The following is a 15,174-nucleotide window of genomic DNA, read 5'->3' as shown; positions in this document are numbered from 1 at the left end:
TCGAATGTAGCGTGAAATCTGCAAAAAAATTCTGAAATTTGAATGGAGAACACAAAAATTGAATAGTTTACGTCAATAAAAAGGAGAAAAATGAAGCCAATGTGTCTCGAACCTAGGACTTAGAGCAGCAATCCCACTGTTTATCACATTACACTACATGCATCTCTCACCTCAGTGAATGAGATCAACTATATGATAACTTTTTCCCCATTATATTCTTGTGGAAAAGTGACAAATAGCAACTTTGACCCTCTCTCATTCATTTTTTCAATATTATCATTTATGCTCATTTGTTGATTCATGTATTCTGTTATTCTTTTATTTTGACTTAAAAGTCTTTCTATATAATCTTTGATTTCTTCATTGTATTTTTTTGCTAAATTATAATTTTTCAGTTCATCTTTATCCTTATTAGAAAAAATGACATATGCCATTTCCAAAAATTGCCGTTTTTCATCAATTGCATATGGTGTACCGTTCATTATTAAAACAGAATGATCCTTATTTGGTTGTGATATATTTGCGTTATGGATTATTGGTCGGCAATCTCGATTTAATTTTCTTCCAAAATTTTTATCTTCTTTAATTTTATTAAAAATTAAATCCATAAATGATTGGTCAGGTGGGTTTACAAATTCATTTGAAGGAATATCCTCTTGTAAATTTGTTATTTCTTCTTCTTCAATATTATTATTAATCTCATCATCTTCTTCAAAATCTGAATACATCTCATCATATTCATCATTTATTTCATTTGACGAATTTTCATTGTTCTGATCTGAAAAATCAGTATTACCTATTAGGTGTGATTTAATATTCTTTATTCCAATACATGGGCATCTTTCTCCCATAAGGAGAGCGCTTCCACAATTTTTGCAGCATTTGGAACTATCTAATTGTCCAGGACATATTTTACGAAGTAAGTTATCTAAAGATTCATTATTTTCTTTGTTTTGAATGACTCCTGCATCTTTTTTTATTATTCAAAAAACCTGAGTTGATTTGAGACATACTATAAAATATATAAACTGTGATAACGTAAATAAGTCTTGATTAAAAACAATGTGAAATTATGAAGTTCTCTTTTTTTATTATTCAAAAAACCTGAGTTGATTTGAGACATACTATAAAATATATAAACTGTGATAACGTAAATAAGTCTTGATTAAAAACAATGTGAAATTATGAAGTTCTCTTTTTTTATTATTCAAAAAACCTGAGTTATGTCATCAGTTGTTCAGAATCATTCATTATGTCATGAAATCACTCAACGTGATTTTGAATTCAAGATAATCGTTATGTGTTCAAATAATGGTATGCATAGCGAATATATAATAGTAAACAAATCCACGATTTTTTGCAAAATTTTTGCACACTTCACAATGTCCTATTCAATTGAGAAGCATTGAATTATTATTTTGCATTATTACATTGGATATTGTCTATATAATCATTTATCATTTGAATTATCTCTGAATTTTATTTTTAAACGTGCACTATCTAAATTTAAACGGCCACTTTTTTATTTATCAATATGATTGATATCATTCATATCTAAAATTGATTTAATATTGAAATTTCATATGATTTTGAAATTTTCTCAATTTTTCTAATGCTAATGGCCCCATTTCTAAAGATCATCTAGATCTTTCATTTCTGCAAAGTTTTATCAGTATATCCATCACGGTTGCCCTAAGATGATTTTCCTGATTGTTTGATATCTCCGTATAAAATTTCAAAAATTTATCATTTATTTTACAATATACTCATTTAACTTTTCTTACCATGACCTCCAAGGTCTAAGCACATTACAATTTCTGTTGTTTTTACGTTTTTCTTATAATATATTTTATTTTGATAATTAAATGCTAAAGGCATGCATACTATATTTTAAACATGCATTTTACTAAACTCTGATAATATTAAACAAATCTAAATACCAGATCGTTATATTTTGAAATTATATTTATATTATTTTTTCATCGACCTTATAAAAAATGTTTTTTTTTCTCAAAAGATTTTTAAGGGTTCTGACCGACCAACTATATCCTCTCAATTTTCTTCCACTTCGAGACACTGTATATGCCTTCATGATTGATATTATTCCATGTACCCCACACACCATGATAGTGTTACTTCATAATATTCAATACATATATGATAGGTGAATCTCAAATCCACTATATGAATTTGAAAAAAGCAATTTATGGTATCAATTTTTGATTTTCTCATTTTAAAAATATGTGGTAAAAATGACAAAATTTTCAAAGTTACGGATTTGGCAGCACTTATATGTACAGAAAATATCCATCGCCAAGCGGGGCTTCGAGACCACCCCAATCCATAATCATTGAATACAATTTCGTCAAAAATACAAATTCTAGCTAATTTAGATATATAGTATCTATAGAAATGTAAGAGTATGCATAAATGTATAACATTTTATCGATTTTTTTACTAATTTTGCTCAAACTTTTTCAATAACAAATAAATGATGCTGTCCATGCATATTTAGTCTCATCTATTGCCACACATTCTATTTCCTAGTCATTGCAGATGAAATTTTATTTGTTACTTTAATATTTAAGAAAAAATTCTATTTAATCTCGTTGACACTTGAATATAGTAATATAAAGCAGCATGCGACTTGCTGATAATGGTCATATATTATGTTCATTTGGTCTGGAATTGAAAATTCCTAATATATATAAACTTAGTTTGTGAAATATAACAAAGAAACATAATTATCTTATACAATAAGTCACATACATTATCTGTGATAATATATAGAAAGATATATAATTAATCTAAAGATATACATTTCATATCGCAATATGAGGATTATCGAGTTACATAATTTGACGAATTGTATTTTTATGGAAAATTTGACTAACAGATACTGTTACTTTATTGGTTAAAGTAATTTTATTAGAATAATTAATCATCCTTACTAGCAAATCTTCAAGCAGATAAAATTGTATTTGATATATGCATATCCTATCTCCTGGCAGATAAATGGTGCAAATATATATAATAAAAATTTACTTTTTGCGAAGTATTTTAATTATTCATGATTTGTTAATCGTATTTTCAAATTTAATTTGGAAACATCATTACTCACATAAAATCATAATAATATCCAGTTGACTCAAGAATAGAACATGATCTCTTTGCAAAATATACGCTATATTAACCTAATATATGCAATCAAACCAATTTTTCTTCACCATTATTGCTATTTTTGCAGTGCAAATATAATACTTAGTGATCGCTGGTCAATTTTGCGAATTAGTTATATTAAATTCAAAAATTAAGGGTTATGAAAAAATGAATATTGAAATGGTAATCTGTGTTAAATTTTGGACATAATTGTTATAAAATTTTAAAATAATACCAATTTCGGCCTCCCTCTCAATTTTTTCTATCAACCTCGCTCTGACACGTAAAGTTTACGTGTCAGAAATCTCTTTACTGTATTTGGTGATAAAATATGCATAGGTATTGATCACAGAATATGTGTACAAAATTATAAAAAATCCATCGAATATTCATAAATTTTTTCACTCATTTGGCATATTGAAAAAAATCCGAAAAAAATCGAAAAAATCGAAAAAGCAAGGCGAAAAAATGATCATCGATAAAGACCTCACTTTGGGGTATTTTTAAATACTATATCTTATAGGTTGGAAAGATGTACCGGGCGTTTAGGCTGATGCCTAGTATTCGCCAAGATATGAGACACCAAAGTTGAAAATTTTGAGAGGAGATAGGTGGTCGGTCAGAACCCCTAAGGGTGCACACGAGAGGATCATGTAAACTTCAGAATTTAGAACCTTATTTTTAGGCATTATCTTGGCTACCTATTTAGTAATCAATACGATACATCAGATTAAGTTCTATATAGTTGTTCGGCTGAACATTTTCATATGCATATACTTATTTTGGAAATAAAATTATTAATATAATGTACATTTGGAACATATTTACATCATTAATTCTATATCTTGGATATTTTTATTATAATCTTTTGAACTTCTTTACATTTTAAATGTAATAAGACAAAATTAGAATTAACATTAAAAGATTAAACATTTCCTCGGTCAAACTTAACAACAAATTTAATAAAAATAAGTTTGAAAATGAAAGAAAATAAAATTATAAAAATTTTAATTCATATAAGGAGAATATTAAGGGTGCACACGAGAGGATCATGTAAACTTCAGAATTTAGAACCTTATTTTTAGGCATTATTGGCTACCTATTTAGGCTCGAAAAGCAAAAAATATCAAAAATACAACTTGAGTCCATTATGACCCTTTCATGGAGGTAGTTTTTCTCCGCTAGTATTTTCCCTTTGAATCTCTTTACAATTCGAAATCAAATTCAAAACTCAGTAGAAGAAAGGAAGAATCGACTTACTACGGTTGTAATACGAATAAATACATATATATTAATTATTTTTATTTACATAATAATTGTTTTGAAGCTCATATTCCATCAAATTTTTAAATAAAAACATTAAAATGTTGAAAATGTTCATATATTTTAATAGGGTTTTGGCACTTTATTGAGAAATTACTACATACATAGTCGAACTGAACTTGATATTTTGAAAATTTAAATTATTTATCAAAATTAAATTTAACTTGAAATTTATAATTATTTAGTCATATTTTGCATAATTCTAAGTAGATTTTGTAAAAAATCAAGAAAGAAAAATTTTAACGTGCTTTATTTTTTCTTTTTTATAATAATACATATTATTATATAATTAACATATTCATAATGTTTCACCCTTTCAAAAATATATTCCTCCTCCTCTCAAATAAACGTACATACGGGTGGCCTCTTTTTTCAAAAAATTAAAATTTGAAATTTTGGGCTCAAATATTAGAGATTTTTTCAACCTTCAACGATATATGTTGTCTATATCAGACCTCCTTTCTTTTTGATACTTAACATTGTTCCTAAATCTTAGCCGTTAAGGCTGTTCTGAAAATATTTTTTTTTTCGAAAAAATTCGAAAAAAATTCTTAAAATTCAAAAATCCCTTAATTCCTGAGGATTTTGGAAAAAAGTTTTTACATGAACATGTGTATATTATATGAAGTATATTGATAAGGTAAAAATCAAATTTTATTGCATATTCATCGAGAAAATAAACTAACGAATCCCTCAAAATTGAGAGGGTAATCCTCCTCCTCTCAAATAAACGTACATACGGGTGCACCCTTAATATAACTAATAACTATAACTCCAAACATTCTAAACTTGAAAAATGTATACTTTCGTATGACTAAGATTATTGATCTGTTTCATTTGGGAATATTTCATTTTTTTTGGATCTGCTCTTTCTTTACTAATATTGATTGTTCCTCAATATTTTAGTGTTTAAAGTCTTTATAAGCTGATTTCATACTGTAAAACACTTAGTTAAAATAGATTATCCGCAATCCATGTTCTGAAACATGATTTTTCACGCACTAAAGCTATAATCAACACACATTTTGTCAATAGACCAAAGCAAATCAAAATTTCCAAACAAATGTGATTTACGAGCTATTTTTTCTCGAGAAGTGTCAAAACCGTCAAAAATATTGGGAAGGAGAATGAGCGAAGGAGATTTTAATCCAGATGTCGTACTCGAGAAAATTCTTGCACGCCCTCCTGTTCCAATTACGCAAGAAGAAGTATTTGCTGCATGTGATAAAGTTACAGAGTTACTTGTTAGAGAAGGCAACATTCTTCACCTTCACAGTCCAATAATTACAGTAGGTGATATTCATGGTCAATTGTATGACTTTTTAGAAATTTTCAAAATGGAAGCACCACCTCCATTTTCGAAATATCTATTTTTAGGTGATTATGTTGATCGTGGCTATTATAGTCTTGAAGTATTAATGTATTTAGTATGCCTTAAAATCAAATATCCAACACAAGTTTATTTACTTCGAGGAAACCACGAATGCAGTTCTATTACTTTTACCTACGGCTTTTACCAAGAATGCCTTGAAAAATTTGGAAATTCAACAGTATGCCAGCGCTGCTGCAATATGTTTAATTTCTTGCCAATTGCAGCATTAATAGGAACAAATATTTTCTGCTGCCATGGCGGTTTATCACCTGCAATTCAAATGATTGATCAAATTAACTCAATACATAGATTCTGTGAGCCGATTATGACAGGTCCTTTATCAGATTTGCTTTGGTCCGATCCAGACAAATTTGTTTCAGGTTTCCAAACTTCTCCTCGTGGAGATGGTTATAGGTTTGGTCCTGATGTCACAGCTCGATTCCACCACCTCAATAAAACTCAGACGATGATTAGAGCTCATCAACTCGTTAAACAAGGATACGATCTTCAATTTGATAACCAAGTATTGACAGTTTGGTCAGCTCCCAATTACTGCTATAAACCAACAAATTACGCGTCTATTTGTACTGTATCCCATAAAGGTTCACAAACATCCCTTGATTTTAATGTTTATGCGGCCGTCCCAGATTCTGAAAGAGTTATTCCACCTAGTAAGCAAGTTATGTCACAATACTTTGTTTAAAATGTTGTAAAAAATTATATTATAACTATTTTTATGTTATTTTCTAGCAAACACGAAAGGTTCAAAAGGAAAATCTAATCAAATAACAAACATTTTTTTTATTCCAAAATTAATCATAATTTTACACTAAATGATTAATGTAATTAACTAACATGAGTTTTTAAGAAATATTCTATAACAGAATTTTAAGAATGACGCAATCATATTTATTTTTGAAACAAAAATTGAAAATCAAAAAGAAAGAAACAGTATTTATTAATTTGGTAGCTTTTCAATGATTTTATCCTCAGTGTTATTGAGTAATTTAGTTGTTAAATTAATATCTCCAAATAATACTTTCAAATTAAGTAAAATGACCAAATTTTGTTTAAGTTCTTCTGTTATTTCCTTTCTTTCTTTTGCAAGTTCTTTGTTTTGTTCAATTAATTGTTGAAATTTTTCTTTTGTTTCTTGTAAATTTGCGTCTGTTATTCCTTGGGCTTTCAGATTTCTGACTTCGTCTATTATGTCCACAGTCTCTTCGTTTAGTCTCTGAGCTTCATGTTCTGCATGAAATTGAGGATCACTTGAGCTCATTTAAATTTTAGGAATTTTTTATCCATAAATTTGACAGCATTTCTTAAATTTGTCACGTAAACAGAAAAAACGTATAATTTTGTAAATAAAAATCAATAGAAATTAATCATCATGTATAAACAAAAGAAATCATTATTTTCAGCTCAAATCGAATATTTGAGAAATTTAATTAAAAATTTTTGCCACAAATGAAAACATCCCCTACAACAAATAATAGAAGTGAACCTAAAAGGGATGATAGTGAAACAGAGTCAACAGCGCAAGCAATTTTCGATAAGATTATGTTTACTTTAAAAACTGAGGCTTTTCCAACTGCAATTGAAAAAGTTCTCGCAGAAAAATTTCCTAATCATACAATTATAGTCTGGATGTATTTTAATAAACAAGACAAGTTTTATTCTTTAGCAAAAGATATATTAATTCCTGCAGATACTGGACTTTTATCCTTTTTCCAAAAATTTCCTCAACCTTTATCAATTAACAAGCGTGATGAGCATCCTTACTTTAATGCAGAATCAGATAATAATATTGTACCACCAGATTCACATACTTTTATAATACCGATATTAAAACGTACAGGACATCCAGTTGGAATGATCGAAATATCCAAACCCGCAAAAGAAAAGACATTTTCACGGACAGATTTACTTTTTGGCCAATTAATTATGAAAAAGATGTCAATCTACTCAAACTTCCTATTTCCATCAGAAAGTGCTATTTCACTTGTTTTGAGTGCATCTTTTAATGACCAATTTCCACAAATCGTTGGTAAAATTAATCATGCTCTTGAAATGCACTTTAAATGCCGCAAAGCGGACATCTGGATGTACAATACAAAGAAATGTCGTTTCTTCTGCTTTGATCCCAACAGAGAGAAGCCAATTCAGGTAGAACCTCCAAATGCAGGCGTAATCGGTCATTGCCTTGAATCCTGTACAATGATACACGAAAGATCAGTTAGATCTCATCCAAACTACAACTATCTTCTCGACGGAACTTACGATGAACCAGTCCTTGCAATGCCTTATGTAGATCTTGAGAACAGAACATGGGCAGTTATACTCCGCGGTAGAGCCAATCCACGCTATTTCACTGCTATAGACGTTAGCGATCTACGAACATCCGTTTCCTTCATCATCCACGCGTTATCAGCTTCAATGTCACCTCCACAGTTCGAAGCCCAGCTTGATGACTTCGAGCAAAGACTTAAAGCTCTTCTGGATATCGCGCAGAACCTTTCTGGAACGCTAGATATCGATGTTCTGATTCCGACTATTATGGACAGAGCCATTCAGCTTCTCAAATCCGAAAGATGCTCATTATTCTTAGTAGATCAGACGAAACAAGAGCTCGTAACTCACTTCCACGGCGGTCTTGATACAGAAATCAGAATGCCAATGAACAGAGGTATTGTCGGCCACTGCGCCATGACCGGTGAAACAGTTAACATTGAAGATGCATATCTAGATTCAAGATTCGATAAAACTGTCGACTTGAAAACAGGATATCGAACTAAATCTATTCTTTGCCTTCCAATTTACAACAACAGAGGTGAAATTGCAGGTGTAACAGAAATGATTAACAAGATTGGCTCAGACAAATTCGATGCAGATGACATTAAAATGTTAATGGCTTTTAATGTCTTTTGTGGCATTTCCCTTGATAACGCCAAGCTCTACCAAGCATCATTAGACCTCACGAAGCAGCTGAGAACATTCGTTGATTTGTCAGCAGCTCTTTCCCATGCAGATAAAATCCGAAATGCTCTTCAGTCCATTTTGATGAGCGCGATGAAAGCAATGGATGGATTAAGAGCAACGATCTACCATATCGACCAAACTAACGGAAAACTCACAAAGCTTGTTAATGCAGGAATTGAACCTAAATACGACACAATTTTTGCACAATTAGCTCTTCAAAAGCTTGCACCACAGATATTTGGTGCACAAGAGATAGAAGAGATCGTCAATTCCGGTGCAGACAACAAAAGTGTCCAAGATGACAACATGTCAGTGAAATCAAACAAAGCGAACGAAAGACAAAGAAGAATTGCATCGATTATCACGAGAAATGCATCAATAGAGACAATGAAATCAGGTGGAGGAGCTGCAGAAGTCAACATTGTCTGCAGTCCAATGCTTACATCAGAAAACACTCCTTTAGGTGTCTTGGAGATAGAAACCGCCGTAAAAATGATGAATGAAAACCTGAAACTGCTTGAATGTTTCTCAGTTTTTGCAGCAATATCAATAGAAAAGTTCCAGTTAATTGATATTGTTAAGCTTGGCCAAGGCGAGAGAGAACTAAAACAGATGATTTCTGATGAAGAAAGAACTTTGACAACAAAAATTCCAGAAAAAATGAGTATCGAAAATGATTCTATTTGGAAGAGGCATTTCGATGCACAGTTGTGGGCTGATCAGTACATAACTGTTTTGTTCAATATCTTCTATAGATTCGATCTGCCAAAGGAGTTCAACATCACAAATGAAAAACTTTTCAGATTTTTGACAGAAATTAGAGATACGTATAAAAAAGTTCCATACCACAACTGGAGACATGCTGTTGATGTTACCCAGTTTGTTGTTTACGAACTCCTTGAATCAGGTTGCGATAAAGTTCTCACTAAATTCGAAGTTTTCGCTTTGTTAGTTTCAGCGGTTTGTCATGATGCAAATCATGATGGTTTTACAAATGTTTACAACGTAAAAGCTGAGACTCCTCTTGGTATTTTATTCAAGAACCAGTCAGTTATGGAGACACACCATTGCCAAGTTGCAATTGGAGTGATTTCCAAAGAAGAATGCAACATTTTTTCAGCATTGAATGCAGGTGATAACAGAACTATGTGGATGACAATCATTTCATTGATTTTGTCAACAGATATGGCCAAACATTTTGAAATTTTGAAGAATTTCAATGCGATTATGGACGCTGGTGAGTTTTCTATGGAGAATAAAGATCATAGAATTCTTCTAATGCAGTTATTACTTAAGACTGCTGATATTTCAAACGTTTCGAGGCCATTCGATATTGCAAACAGATGGTGTGACATTTTGTGCGAAGAATTCTTCAGACAAGGTGATTTAGAAATGGCTCAGGGCATGGAATATACATCTGATTTAAATGATAAGGCTCATCTTGATAAACCAAAGTCTCAAATTGGTTTTTATACTTTTGTTTGCTTACCTTTGTATCAAGCACTTGCAAGAGCTTTCCCTCAATTAAGCGTTAACGTGAAATCAGTCCAATCTAATCTTGCAATCTGGAAACAGACAACAGAAGCAAAACAAAAACTTAATTCATCATGAATAATATAACTTATTACTGTATTTATAATATTTATTGTTTGAATAATGTAAAAAAATAAATATAATTACCTTTTTATATTGTAGATTGCTTAGGCTTAAATGCATGTTGAAGGCACGACTAAATTACTGTATTAACAAATAAAAATCTATAAGTTTTTCATGAATATTTTTTTATTAGTAACATTTCATTATCTAAATTTTACCCGAATGAAATTTGATACTTTTTATCAACTAAAAATTCAAATGGTATTTATGTTTCCACAGGTTCGAAAGTAAGGAATTCGACATAATATTGATCATTAAGTGTTGGATCATGTTTTGGTATTTCAGATACAGCACTTTGGCTAGGATCGCATATAGCACTGATTTTTGATTCATTTTTTTCTGCTTTCTTTTTTTGATTTTTAAGTGTGCAATATCTATTTTTGCAATTTATATCTGTTCTTCTATCAAAGAATGTTTTAATCGTTGCCCAATTAATTTTCCCAAATACATTCTTATGATGATTGGCTAATTCAATTAATTTTCTATCACCATCTTCTATCCATGGTGTGTTGTTTATTGTTGGGTTTAAATAGTTAACCCATCTCTCTCTGCAAGATTTTTCATTTCGGTTAGCAAGTTTTTTGGCACACTTATTCCATTTCTGTTCTCCATTCTCACGCACATGATCAACAATAATCTGATCTTCCTCTCTTGTATATATCAGTCTCTTTTTATGCATTACAAGAGTAATAATGATATTTTTTCCCATTGAATTTAAATTGAGTATTTTACAAGTCGTCTCAAATTCAGGAAATATCCAAAAAAATTTAATGATTATTAACATAATTGATATATACAATCTAATTTTCAAGTTAAAAAAAATGTTGTCGTCAATTGAAAAACCATTCAATTTTTTTTCTGAAGTTCAACAGCTTTATTCGGTGTATTTTTTTGAACGTGTTATAATCATCAAATAGATATTAGAAATTATTATTACAAAACAATGACACGTTATCTATCAATTTGTCTGGAAAAATAATACAAATTGTGGGAAAGTGACGTGTATTGACTAAATTATTTAAAAATTAATATGTATAATAAGTTACCATCCAATATTTAAATTTTAATAACATTCAAAGAATTCTTTCCACCTGCGACTAAATAGCACATATCGTCGAAATTTAAGGTTAATAGGTTTAAAAATCAATCCGTGTAAAGTAGTCGAAATTTGATTTGGTTATCATAGAAATGAGACCATTATCATACTTAGAATTAAGTATGTTTAGGGCAGGTTTATATGATGAATGCAATAAATCGTATATTCAAATACCCATCAATTCAAATTTTTTTGGGTCCCTTTTCCAATGAAATCATAATGCCCAAAACAATTTGAAGTGATTGGTATTCCAATTTATCTGAGCAAAGCTCAGAAAAAGTTTGGAGTATATTTCTAATATCCATATAAGGAATTTGCGGTCATTCTTAAAAGTACTTCTAATGCTCTCTTTCTATAACTAGAAGAGGAATATAGCTTGGTTATCAAAAACTCTAGATCTATAATTAATAGTCATCATTTCTAGTACTTGAATCACAAACTTTCGGTAAATTTTAAAAATATAAATACATACATAATTATTTAATATCAATTATCATATTTTTGTCTTTTTGCACTTTTCTGTTGTTTTTTCCAATTCAAGAAATTCCTAATTACTTCTTCTCCCGAATCTTCAGATGCGAAGTCCACACTAGGTGTCTGCAATTGTAATTTTTGAGGTCTTCTTGCAGAGCGCGGAGAATTTGAAGACACAACATATTGAGGCTGCTGAATAGCATTAGCGACTGCAATTTTATATGCATTTTCTACTTCATTTATTGACTCTCTGAAGTTTCTTGCCATTCTTGCAGTTTGCTGTTGAAAATCGAGACTTAATTGGCTCAACGATTTGTTCTGTTCCGAAATAACATTCTTATACCCGTTAATAAGTGAATAAACATCAGCAATTGCTTCTTTCATTGATACACTCAAATTACTGTAACTTGCATCAAATTTCTCACGAACTCTTTCGAGTTTTCCTTGCTGCGATTTCATCTGTTTGAGAAGCTTTTCGCTGAGGTTTCCGCTGTATTCGAAAGCAGGTGGAGGCATTGGCCGATCTGTATTTGGTGGATGATAGATTGGTTCGCTCATTCTGGAGAAAGGTGGATGATACTGGAAATCTCCAATCATCTGGATCGGTCTAGGAGTATTTGGATTCATTTGTGGCATAATAGAAGCTTGTATATAGTTGGCTGTGGAGAGTTCTGGTACATATCTGATGGAATAACTAAATGCTTTGGAAGTTTTAAGCTGGGCAACGCTGGAAGGCGGTCTACTGAACTGCTGGAAGCTTGCAAATCTTCTCCAACTCTGAGATAATGATGGAGATGGTGGTGGAGTGGAATTTCTTGCCAAATCTAATTCTTTTTGATGGTTAATTTCGGTTTGATGCTTTTCTACATCGAATTTGGCCTGAAGCAATTCCAATTGGAGTTTATGATTAGCTTCTGCTTGCTCCATTTGAACTTTTTGGTTCTCTTGACCAGATATTGCGGCATTATATTGATCTCTGAGGGAATCAAGTTCGCGGCGTAATTGATTCTCTTTTCTAGATGATTTTGGTGTCCTTTCTTCTTCGAATGAGCTTTCTTCTTCATCTTCCAATTCTTGTTTTCTCCGAGAAAGCTTTCTTTGATGCATTTTATTAAGCTTATCAAGATCAGCATCAAATTTCTGTTTCATATCTGACTTTTGTTTCTCGAATTCTTCATCCATTGAATCTAATTGCGATTGATGTTCTTCTTTTAACTTATTAAGCTCATTTTCATTCTTCTTCTTAAGTTCATCAATATTATTCTGTTGCTTATTTGCTTCTTCCTGGAATTTAGTTTTAATTTCTTCCAATTCTTTATCATTATTAGAATTAAGTTCGTCGACTTTCTTCTTATGTTCTGATTTAATATTATTTATCTCTTTTTCATTGCTTTCTTTGATGTTTTTAACATTTTGTTCATGATCTTTTTTAATTTTGTTGATTTCATCATTTTGCTCTTTAATTAGCTTATCCTTATTAGGAGCGTCTCTCCTAACAGATTGAAGATCCTTCAAAAGTGAATCATCTGTAATATCCAACGTAATACTTCCTGTTTCTTCAAATTTGGACATATCTTTTTGATGTTTTGACTTCATATCATTAACTTCTTGGTCATACTTATCATTTAATTCCTGAATTTGGTTCAAATGCAAAGTTCTTATATCTTGAATTTCATTTTCATTTTGTTCCTTCAGGCGGGCGACTTCATTTTGATGTTCCTTTTTGAGATCTTCAATTTCTTTCTCAAACTTTTGTTTCAAATCATTGATATCTTTTTGATGATCTGATGTTAAATCTTTTTCTACGGAATTATTAGATGGTTTGGATTCTTTTATGGAATTAACCTCTCTATTATGGATTTCTTTAAGTCTTTCGATTTCTCTTCGATTATCTTCTTTCATTCTTTCGATTGCTTCATTGCATTCACGTTCTGCACGTCGTTTTTGGTCTCGATAGTCTTCTTCTGCGCTTTGCATAAGCTGTGTATACTTACTTACTGTTTCAGAGTATTCTTGATTTAATTTATTTTTATTTTCGATGACGCTTTGCAAACGGTCTTGAAAATTTGATTCTTCTTGTGCAACTCTCTGCTTTAAATCGTTTATCCTCTGCTGATGCTGTTGTTGTATTGCTTCAATTTCTTTTTGATTCTGTGCTTGTAATGTTTCCTGTTCAATACGCGCCTTTCGTCTTAAAACTTCCATATCAACTTTCAATTGAGCTTCAAGTTCATCTTTTTGCTGTTGCAACTGAGCATAATTGTTATTATTCTGTTGAATCGGAGAACCTTGCAATGAAGATTTAGGCAACACAGTTTGTTTCATCGGTAATAACGATTTAGGAGCAACTGAAGATGCTCCGGTTGGTGATTTTTGAGTTAAGCTTCCTCCTTTGCCTAATGCTGCAAGAGGTCTTGTATTTGAGGAGACGGAATATTGATTTTGTGATCTTTGCGCTTGAAGTTTCTTTTCTTTCTCTTCGGCAAATAATTTTTTGAAATGACTATCTAACGGATGATCCCAGAGTGATTCACCAGTATCGCTATTGAAATAAAAGGGATCCCCTGAGCCATCTTTTCGTTGGTATAATTTCCAACCCGGAGGTATTTTTGCTTTAAGTGCATCTCTTGCAATCCAAAACAAATCTCGGTCATTTTTAAGATCTGCACCAAGCCATTCTGCATAATCCTCTATTTCTTTATCTGTCGGTTCATAATCATTTGCATTTGGATCGGGAATTTCGATGAAAGACCCGGATTCCATATTTTGCAAAAATTAATAAACGCCATCATTTCCTTCTGAAAATTTTGTAAGGAAAAATAAATGATTTTGACGTCATTTCTCCATTACATGAAAGGACTGATTGCCAAGAAACATATTATACACACTGATGCATGAAATGTTCCATGTAGTTACATCATTTGAGCCACTTTTCCTTATAGCAAATTAGATACAATCTCTGATGCAAGTTCATAAGATAATATTTCATAAAAGCTTTGAAGATACACCTCAAAAACTTTAGTTTGCTATAGTAGTTTGAGAAATTCAATATTTATACATTCAGTTATAGTGCAACTAGGCACGTATTTATCTGAGGTGTAATAGCAATTAGTTC

General features: G+C 31.1%; 5 protein-coding genes across 5 annotated transcripts, besides 1 other annotated feature; 2 read left to right on the top strand and 3 right to left on the bottom strand.

Moving 5' to 3' along the window:
• The first annotated feature begins 4,191 nt into the window (after positions 1 to 4,191).
• Positions 4,192 to 5,232: a mobile genetic element.
• Positions 5,233 to 5,609: 377 nt separating this feature from the next.
• TVAGG3_0531410 (serine threonine-protein phosphatase family) lies at positions 5,610 to 6,557 on the top strand (the record flags this gene model as incomplete). The annotated part of the gene is made up of 1 exon (XM_001581938.1): positions 5,610 to 6,557. The coding sequence occupies one exon, from the start codon at positions 5,610 to 5,612 to the stop codon at positions 6,555 to 6,557; it is 948 nt and encodes a 315-aa protein (XP_001581988.1).
• Positions 6,558 to 6,713: 156 nt separating this feature from the next.
• TVAGG3_0531400 (uncharacterized protein) lies at positions 6,714 to 7,136 on the bottom strand (the record flags this gene model as incomplete). The annotated part of the gene is made up of 1 exon (XM_001581937.2): positions 6,813 to 7,133. One exon carries the CDS (start codon positions 7,131 to 7,133, stop codon positions 6,813 to 6,815), a length of 321 nt encoding a protein of 106 aa, XP_001581987.1.
• A 185-nt stretch (positions 7,137 to 7,321) lies between these two features.
• Positions 7,322 to 10,587, top strand: TVAGG3_0531390 (cyclic nucleotide phosphodiesterase family; the record flags this gene model as incomplete). Its single annotated transcript, XM_001581936.1, has 1 exon — positions 7,322 to 10,444. The coding sequence occupies one exon, from the start codon at positions 7,322 to 7,324 to the stop codon at positions 10,442 to 10,444; it is 3,123 nt and encodes a 1,040-aa protein (XP_001581986.1).
• A 65-nt stretch (positions 10,588 to 10,652) lies between these two features.
• On the bottom strand, positions 10,653 to 11,229 carry TVAGG3_0531380 (RNA polymerase II transcription regulator recruiting protein; the record flags this gene model as incomplete). Its single annotated transcript, XM_001581935.1, has 1 exon — positions 10,695 to 11,198. One exon carries the CDS (start codon positions 11,196 to 11,198, stop codon positions 10,695 to 10,697), a length of 504 nt encoding a protein of 167 aa, XP_001581985.1.
• An 817-nt stretch (positions 11,230 to 12,046) lies between these two features.
• On the bottom strand, positions 12,047 to 14,843 carry TVAGG3_0531370 (cilium assembly; the record flags this gene model as incomplete). Its single annotated transcript, XM_001581934.1, has 1 exon — positions 12,072 to 14,822. One exon carries the CDS (start codon positions 14,820 to 14,822, stop codon positions 12,072 to 12,074), a length of 2,751 nt encoding a protein of 916 aa, XP_001581984.1.
• Between the last annotated feature and the right edge of the window lie 331 nt (positions 14,844 to 15,174).

The sequence above is a fragment of the Trichomonas vaginalis genome, chromosome II (genome assembly GCF_026262505.1).
Source record: "Trichomonas vaginalis G3 chromosome II, whole genome shotgun sequence".
Lineage (NCBI taxonomy): Eukaryota > Parabasalia > Trichomonadida > Trichomonadidae > Trichomonas > Trichomonas vaginalis.
This window is presented reverse-complemented; position numbering and strand designations above follow the sequence as displayed.